The 9191-nt window shown below is 43.5% G+C and overlaps 2 protein-coding genes across 2 annotated transcripts; one reads left to right on the forward strand and one right to left on the reverse strand.

The window, feature by feature from the left end:
* The first annotated feature begins 936 nt into the window (after positions 1-936).
* ap5b1 (adaptor related protein complex 5 beta 1 subunit) lies at positions 937-5227 on the forward strand. Its single transcript, XM_022745443.1, has 3 exons — positions 937-1198; positions 1627-2421; positions 3163-5227. Exons 1-3 carry the CDS (start codon positions 1061-1063, stop codon positions 5089-5091), a joined length of 2862 nt encoding a protein of 953 aa, XP_022601164.1. The 5' UTR covers positions 937-1060; the 3' UTR covers positions 5092-5227.
* A 53-nt stretch (positions 5228-5280) lies between these two features.
* On the reverse strand, positions 5281-8893 carry cunh1orf50 (chromosome unknown C1orf50 homolog). Its single transcript, XM_022745445.1, has 5 exons — positions 8731-8893; positions 8139-8254; positions 7946-8032; positions 7486-7617; positions 5281-6788 (listed from the first exon to the last, which is right to left on the reverse strand). The coding sequence occupies exons 1-5, from the start codon at positions 8777-8779 to the stop codon at positions 6603-6605; spliced, it is 570 nt and encodes a 189-aa protein (XP_022601166.1). The 5' UTR covers positions 8780-8893; the 3' UTR covers positions 5281-6602.
* Positions 8894-9191: the final 298 nt, after the last annotated feature.

Consider the following 9191-nt stretch of genomic DNA (forward strand, 5'->3'; position numbering starts at 1 on the left):
TTAATTAAATATGTTTTATTAGTTATCATATATTTGGGGGGCAACTACCTTATTTTGCCTTTTGTTTTGAATGTCCAATTTTTTATGTATTCTAGCTGCTGTACTCGTTGTTTTAGCATGGTGAGTTACACTCAGTTCTACAGTCCTGCTGAATCAGATTTGAAGGAAAAATATGATGAAAGAATGCTACAGAGGGGATGAAAACCATATCCCAGGTCCAGAATCCTTGACAAATTCATTCTGCCAATGTACACACTCAATTACCTTTTGGGCTGGATTGATTCATTTTATAATTTGTAAAAGTAAAAATAATCTCATATATGCGATAATAATAATGAATATAAAAATATCATTACATAGGATATTATGAACATACTAATTATGAAATTGAATTCATTGTTAATTTGATGATCCTTTATGGTAAATTTCATATACATGTAGAATCACCAACAAAAATCACCCCTGATTTTATTGGATTTTTAATGGAATTTAGAGAATATATTTAGACCCTTGACCTTATAAATACTAAAAAAAGTAATAAGACTGCACTCTTTAAAGAGGAATAATATGGTATCTATCTATCTATCTATCTATCTATCTATCTATCTATCTATCACTTCTATCAATCTATCTATCATAGTTTTATTGTATTGTAGTTGGATTTTTGCCTTTTATATAATTTTTTCATTATATCCTCTTATTTCCATTATATTTATTCCTATAATTTTTTACTACTTGTATTTCTTTTACTATCATTACTATTGTAGCGCATGTTTATATTGTATGTAAATTTGTATTTGTTTGGGAATGTTTTCCAATAAAGGTTGGAAAGAAAAAAAACTATATCCCTGGTGTACCCGCCGGAGTAGCAGGGGGCGCTAATGTAACACTGCCAGCACTAAATATGCACGTGACACAACACGGAACTCACTTGCCTGTATACATGGATGGATGTCTGCGACAAGAGCTGTGTGCCACTTTCAAGTAAAACATTACTGTATGCAATGATTTCGGGGTGAGCCAATGAGCCATTAATCTGCATTTTGGGATTTGAGCAATAATGGCGGTGAACTGGGCCGACAGGATCTCCGCTTTCTCCGTCAGCCCGTCTCGCTTCCTCTCCGGGACAACCGCCGAGGCTTTCCTGGCAGAGCTGCTCCGTGAGCTGCGAGATGACAGAGCCAGTTACAGTGTCAAGGTAAAAATAAATAAGTGAAGAAAGAAATGCTGTAGGATTTTTTTTGCACTTGTCATGAGTGTACAAATGCACAACCCTTCTCTATATGGATAATTGGTTGTTTACCCAGTCTTCCGTGTTAGTAAACGGAATCTCATTGGGTTTTGGACTGTTGAACAGATCACCTTGGGCTCTGGGAAACTCAAAGGAGCATCTTCTCTGTAGTCTGACAATATTTTCTAAAATTATTACTATAAATTGAATAATTGTAACACAAACAAACATATATGTGTGTACAGGCTTACCCAAATCACTCAACAAAGAGGCTGTATTCATCATTGCTTTTCATTTTCTAGTTGTGTGTTAAAGTAATCCTGACTGGTGTTTCAGGTCTCTAGTGTTGTGAACACCGATGGGTCTTTAATTCTTATCTTTTACCTCCACCTCAGGTCCTCCTGTTGTCCCCACTATGCGAGTACTCGACTCTGCTGTGTCCCTCAGACTCTGTGGGTGAGGAGACAGCCCTGGAGCTCATGTCAGTATTTGCCCAGTGTCCTCCCAAATCCGCACAGTTTCGTTGTCACCTCCTCCTGGCCCTCTCCTCCGTGCTCGTCTGCACTTCCTGTGTGAGCAGCCGTTCCCGTGCATCTCAAGATTTCCTGGACCTGCTCCTTCAGATATCCCAGGACACTGGTGACCTCCATGGTGATGGCGCTCTTCATTCTCTCCGGGTCACAGCTTGTGACTGTTTGCGTGAGCTGGAAGCCTGCTCTCCTGGTCTTCTCTCCCAGCATGTCGAGCTCTTGAGTGGGCTCAGGCAGAGAGAAACCTTCAGGTTACACCAGGCCTTTGCGGGACTTCATACTCTGGTGTTGAGAAATGCTGTGTATCAGCTCACCCAGGAGAAAGGAGCCGGTGCTGAGCAACTTAAAGCTCTTCTAGGAGGGAATACATCAGTTGCATGGGAAGCAGCCCAGGACTCAGGCCTGATGAATAACAAAGACTCAGCCATCCTGTCTTCTCTCATCCTGGGGCCCATGGGTTCAGTGCCCACCCTCCACACTGGGCCTGATTGTAAGGAGTTGCGTTCAGTCCTGTCCTCCCTCCTCGAGGAGTCCTACCTCCTCACTCCTTTCTGTCAGGCTGCACTGCTACACAGACTGACAGAGGTGGTTGCCATGGTGCCTGGTGTCCCTCCAGCCATATTTAGAGCTCAGCTGCTGCGACTGCTCGGCACGAGCAAGGTTTGTGTCAAATGTATAATTCACAATACATTTCTCATAGGGACTATTTCTATCTATCACTATAACTTCACTGTGTAAAACTGTCCTTAATCTGTTCCGTGGATTATCCTGAGACAAAACACACATTGCCGTGAGCACCAGAGTTTCATATTTCAAAAACACCAGCACTTAAAACTGAACTCTCTGCAGAGTCAGATCCCTCCACTGATAACATTTCTCTTTGTATTTGGGCAAACTGCCCTTTTGAGTAAATTTTTCTTTGTTGAGATAATATGTTTATAAGCCTGGGCATCTCTGTAGCACCACAACTAATGGTGCTAACAATGTACAACAATGTGACACATTTTACCTTAATCAAAAAAATTACAGCTCCTGTGATTTGGATATTGCACTTGGCCATGTTACGATTCTATTATAGTTGCATGCAGCTGGGCAGATTTCTTAAGTAAATATTGCCTTATGTAGCACATGTGGTGCAACACCACAGCAAACACTCTTTGAGCAGCTACTCTGCCAGAAATAGAAGAGCAACTGGTGAATCTGTTTGTAAAGCAGCGTCAATAATTGGCCCTTGTCTATCATGTCGTGAACAACTATGATCTGATGAAGTGGTTTTACACCGATTATTTACACAATGTAAATGTATGAAAAATGAAAACTGGTTTTAACGTCTACATTTAGACAGTGGTGTGCAATGACAGCTACGGATTCATTCATAAATCTTTGTCCGTATCTTTTCAGGTCTGTCTCCTCCACGCCACTCTGCTGATGAAGTGTGCGTTCACAGACAGCCTGTTCAGCGCAGAGGATGAAGCTTTCATCCTCAAACGACTGGTCGTGCTCTCCCAGCATCCCCTGCTGAGTACGCCCGAGAAGCTTTTCTACATGGACTGTATCCTGCACTTCCCTGAGAACCGTCCCATCAACTGCGGCGACGGTGACGAGTCGCTCCCTGTGCTGATGACTCCCCGGCTGGCCTCGGCTCTAGTGCCCACCGTGTTCAACGACAGCGCCACCATGCTGGCCCGGCTCAACCTGCTGTGTCTGGTCTACCTGGAGGAGGGAGAGGAAGTGGAGGGGGAAGAAGGGGAGGAGGGCAGGGGGTTGGCCTACCTTTACGAACACCTCAGCTCGCTGCTGCACATTGTGAAGAACGGAGGCAACAGAGAGATCATTGTGACCTTCTTCAGGGCCGCCTTCCTCTTCCTCTCGTACTTCTACCACATGGAGCGCTACTCTAACAGCCTGACTGAGAAGCTGTGTGAGCTCTACCTCCACCACACCCACCTAGCCCCACACCTCATCAGCCTGGCCGACCAGACTCAGGACCGGCTCTCTGAGTCTAACTGGGCCGTGGAGCTCCTCAGAGAGCTGCAGAGAGTCATCACTAGTGCACCGCTTACCCAGCTCACCTTGCAAGACCTCGGCTGGCACCTCAAGATGCTGGCACGCGTGGCAGAGGAAGGAAAAATCCCCCAGCGCACCACCCTCAGCTTTCTGTCCGGCGTCATCACTCCATCGTCCTCCTCGCTGTGCGTGAGCGGCGACTGGCGCTTGGGGAACAGCATTCTGGGAGTTTGCCGCCGCCTGCTCGTCCACCCCAGTCTGGACTCGCTGCTTATCCCTCTGGCTGACGTCCTGCAGCATCTTGCCTGCCGCTACGGAGACACAGACATCCAGGACCATGCCCGTCTTTACTACACCCTCCTCACCACGCTGTCCCGGGAGAAGCTGGCAGGGGTGTTGGCGCAGGGTGCGATCGAGGGGGGGCGTCAGGTCAAGAAGCGATCGCTGTCGAGCCTCATGGCCGAGAGCGAGGGGCTGACGGGCGTGCTTACCATTCACCAGATGGAGAAAGCCATATTCAGTGTGGTTGAGGTGAATTCAGAGCCACAGACAGATAAAGAAAGTGTCCCAAACCAGAATGAGACACAGAAATGTCCAGATGATGTGAACACAACACTGGAAGTCTACCGGAGTCAGTTCAACAACCCTGCCTTCGCCTCAGAAATCACCTTAAGCTACCAGCTGGTTCACACTGAGGCTCACGACTCGCGCTTCGATCAGCTGTTCAGCATCCGCCTGCACTTCAGCCTCACAGATGACCACTACGAAGAGCTGAGCGACATCAGTGTCCCCTGTCTCTTCAGAGAGCGACCGTCGCCGGTGGTGAAGCTGAGACTGAAGCCGAGGCGGCCACACCCCACCACCCTCCACGCCAGCGCCCTCTTGACCACCCAGGATGGGCTCTCCTGGCACGCCATCCTCCCGGACATCCACGTGGCCTTCCAGCAGGCCTTCATGCCTCTGCCTGCTCCGCCGGCCTGGGGACGAGGCGGCAAACTAAACCTGTTTGAGGGATTATGGGATGAATTCTGCTCAGAGAATGAGGACTGCGCTACCAGCCTGTTCTGCTGCCAGCTGAAGGAGGCGGCTCTGATTTCTTTGGTGGAGAAACACTTCCTCCCCTACCTCATCTCAGACTTGTCCCATAAAGAAGAGTTTAAAGTGCTTCTCTTCCTCCCTCCACAGTCTCACATGCTGCTGAAAATCAGGTCTGAGGAAGACGCCGTGCACTTCGACATCGCCACAGACAACTGGCAGCTTTTGCCTCACCTGAGTTCTTATCTACTGACACTTACATCTTCACAGGAAGACACTCACAGCTGACTGTGATGCATCTCACTGGCTTGTTTTTAAATTTAAAAAAAAATAGCTGACTTTTAACAAAATCACTTAACCTGTCAGCACTTTAATACATTCAATTGTACTTAAAATTAAATAACCAAAGACAGTTGATTTAAAATAAAGTTATTGCACTTTAATTTTCTTAACCTGGAATTAAACAAATGTGTGAAATTAAAATTAAATATTTTGTAATTTATTTACCAAAATCTCATTAGTTACAATCTGCAAATAAAAGACAAAATAAATAATTTACTCTGGGTTGCACAGGATCTCCCTGACATACGACTCAACAGAAGTATCTGCACCTTATGAGTAAGGCTCTAAAAAAAAAATCTAATTTATAATCCACATTAAAGGTGTCGTGTGGAATATTTGAACTAGTCAAATGTGTCTTCACAAGTAGGTCCCTGTTTTTTTTATTATTAATTAATTAATTTTAAATCATACACATGGTTCATATTCTGCTGAAGTTATTCCACTGATCAACAGCCACTGGTGGATACACACCAACAAACAAGAACACATGACGATATCTGCTAAAAATAATCATGGATGTAGGGATGGATGGTGATCTGGCAAAAAAGATCATAACACCATCTGCATCCTGTTCCGCTCTAATTTTATTGTGAAAATCATGACTGAAAGTTGTATCTGTTTGCTGCGTCTTTCGGATGTCAGGTCTGTGGACGGACTGTAAAAACTCCACTGTCTTGGACTGCAGCTGGTGACAGTGGTTCTGCTCAGGGGGAGAACTGGTTCATGAGCTGCTACACCAAGCTAGGCTGCAGAGCAGAACAAGGACTGCTGTCTCCCGGTGCGGTTAGCGGGCTAGCTGTTTAACAGTTAAGAACGAGCTGGTTAGCAGCAGTTGAAAATTTAATATCTAAATATAGCAGCTCTTAATGACGAGATCTGTACAATTCATCTGAAAATCAGATCATATGCTAAAGTAAGATCGTCCACCCCTACATGGATGTAAATGATGCAGAATTTAAAGGTCTAAAAAGAGGAAGGAAACGCGCTAAATTTATATTAACATATTCATGTGTACATTTAATTCATTTTGTTCCCAAGGATACACGCACTTCGTTCTGGTGAGAACTGAAACATGACTTTGTTTACAATAAAAACTCCACAGGGCAGCTTTAACTCTCATCATATGTTGGTGACAACCGACTGAATCTCAAGTGAAAGAGTTTCAAAAACTGATATTAAGCAAAGTATCTGAGCTTTTATTTGGTAAAAGTGCCCATGCACAGGTAAACTGGAGCAGCCTACTTTATGTTTAGAAAAGTATCCTTAAGGTTGCAAGTATACAAACAAAAACTTGTAATGCATTAAACTCTTAAGGCAGTATATGAAAGTCAATGAAGCATTGTGACATTGTGATATCAGTGATTCCAATCCATGTCTGGATTCATCTCAGTTCAAACTGATGTCCATTAAGAATATAGTTAATCTCCACCATGAGTCTTTTATAAAATCCCAGTCCTTTAATCAGAGAGGCCCTTGAAGTTTGGTTCTGTGTAAGGTGGTAAGGCCGCCTGCTTGCTGAGAAGTTTGTCCATGATGGCGATCTCTGCGTCCCTCTTCTCCACCTCGTCTATGGGGGTCCACGACATGTCATGTTGGAGTTTGAATGCACCGACAAATGTGTGAGGGCAGCTTGGGCCCCATTCCTTCAGAGGACAGGGCAAAGAAGGTTATGTCATCATGAGGTTTGTGGCATTCAGTACAGACTAACAAATATTTTTTCTTAAATACATAAGTTTACAATCCCAAGTGCTTCCACAAATTCTAAACCAGAATATGTGCAGTGGCCTGTTTCTAACCAACTTTGGCACAAGTTCAGCACAGAAATTTTATTTTATTTTTTTCTGTTTTTCTAATTTTCACCTCATAAAATGATCTAAACGAATGAACATTCTGGGTTTGGCTGTAGAGAAAAACATCTCAAAGCCACCTTCCACTACAGCAACACTCTGAAAAATGAACTATTCTCTGGTATGTTCCTGTATGACAACCCAGTTATTATCTCTATGACACTCCCCATGTCAGTTACAGCTGTCAAAATTCCATGACCTGTGCGTACCTGCAAAACAAACGTAGCTTAACTGTAACCAGCCAAATCCAACTTAAACTGCCTGTGTTTTGGCCACTAGCTCACTATCAGCTCCTCCTTCTCAGTTAGATGAACTTTGAACACCACACTCCTCCAACTCCGAACACTATGAACACATGCTTTCAGGTGTTAGGTATGGCATTCACGTGTACTATCTCCCTGAGGCGATGTTAAGTAACTAGTACTGTGCTGGTGTTTCGTATAGCTTCCTGAGCATATAGGGTGACATAACAATGATCAGTATAATGCCGAACCTTAGGAGAGATGATGGAGAAGTATTTCTGTCCAGATTGCCGCTGGTAGAGGTAGTACATGTTGCCTGGTTTTTTCACTATGTTACAGGCAGCGTGGTGAAGGTCCGCATCTCTTTTAGCCTCTTCTAAAACCTAAAAATAGAGAAGAAAAGTAAGTATTTTGAACTGAAAATTTTTCTTTTTACTACTATTTACTACGGTTACTGCACAGTCATGTCAGGATGAAAAAAACAGTCAGATCTGAACATTACCTAATGAGATTTTGCATTATGATCACATGAGCATGATGACTTTGGGGTCTGGTCCTCTTTAACAGATCAAAAATCCATTATATATGGCTCAAACTTGCCCAGTTTTTGCATCCTGATATGATCAGCTGTAAAAAGCCTACAACTATATTCCATAAACAAGAAGTGACTTCAGTATTTAGGGCGTTCAGTGTGTGAACTGCTGCTCTTACCTTTCTCGCTTGTTCCTGTAGGTATCTGATCTGATCAGCGATGACTGTCAGTTTGTTGGAGGCGTTGGCTTTAATGAAATCATCTCCCTGACAAATGCAGTAAAAATATCAGGACTATTATATTCATCCTCATCACGAGGTGTGTACAGCTCAATAGTTTGTATATAACTAGGCATAAAACCACAGTCCACACCTTCTGTACTTGTACTGCCAGGGCCACCAGGTCCGTGGGGTCTCCCACTCTGTGGGTCTGGTAGGAGCTGACCAGTTCCAGCCCGCTGGGGGCGCTGCTGCTCTCAACCAGAGTCACTGCAAAAACACACAGGCACGGTTACATCACATGCAACTGAACCACCCTACGGAATATAATATAACTCCTGCTCAGATGCCTCTGATGTAACAACTACAACTGCTGCTGCTACTACTCTTATTACTACTATACTATAACAGCAGATTCTACCACCATTACCTATAAACTAATAATTATTCATATATGACATAATAATGTAATGGCTGTAATTACATACTTCTAACCCTCATGTTTAGAATAATATTAACAAAGAACTGTCTCCCTCAGTTTGTACAGTGTTTCAGCAACTACCAACATTAATAAAATCCACATCAATGCACCTCTGGTAAATTCTGTTGATGACTTCGACTGCTCTATATTACTGGACTACAGTGTGCAGTTTTAGTCGTTACACCACAGCTCAAGTTGCCACTGGTTAACTGTACGGTTTAAACATGAGGTTTGCAGCAGGTCCCCCAGTGACTGTAAACGTTACCTGTGGTGGTTTTGTCAGGCTGACTGGGAAGGCTGACCGTCCTGTCCATGCTGTCGTCTCACAGTGTTCACTACTAACTAACTCTTCTCGTGTGTGTTATCAAAGATAACTCTCTCCGTCCACCAGCTGCTTTTGTAACCAGCTAAAATTTGACCAAAAATACCGGAGGCTTGACGGGGTCCTGAATCTCCGCCCATTTTGCCTGAAGTGGTAGCTGTAATTGTGCCTGTATGAAAACGTTGTTAATATTTAAAAAAAAAAAAAAAAAAAAGTTAGAAGTTATATAGAGTTTATCTATGGTTACGAATTTATGTTTTAGACATGTTATTTTACATCCTGACTAATTTTAAAATCAACGTTTCTATGATGTATTCTGTAATCATAACATGGATTTGTTTTCAGGCACACCAACAACAGCCCAACCTCGCCACAGAACATTTAAAAACAAGATGTGTCCCTGT

This window comes from Seriola dumerili, unplaced genomic scaffold (assembly GCF_002260705.1).
Source record: "Seriola dumerili isolate Sdu_G_001 unplaced genomic scaffold, Sdu_1.0 BDQW01000088.1, whole genome shotgun sequence".
Lineage (NCBI taxonomy): Eukaryota > Metazoa > Chordata > Actinopteri > Carangiformes > Carangidae > Seriola > Seriola dumerili.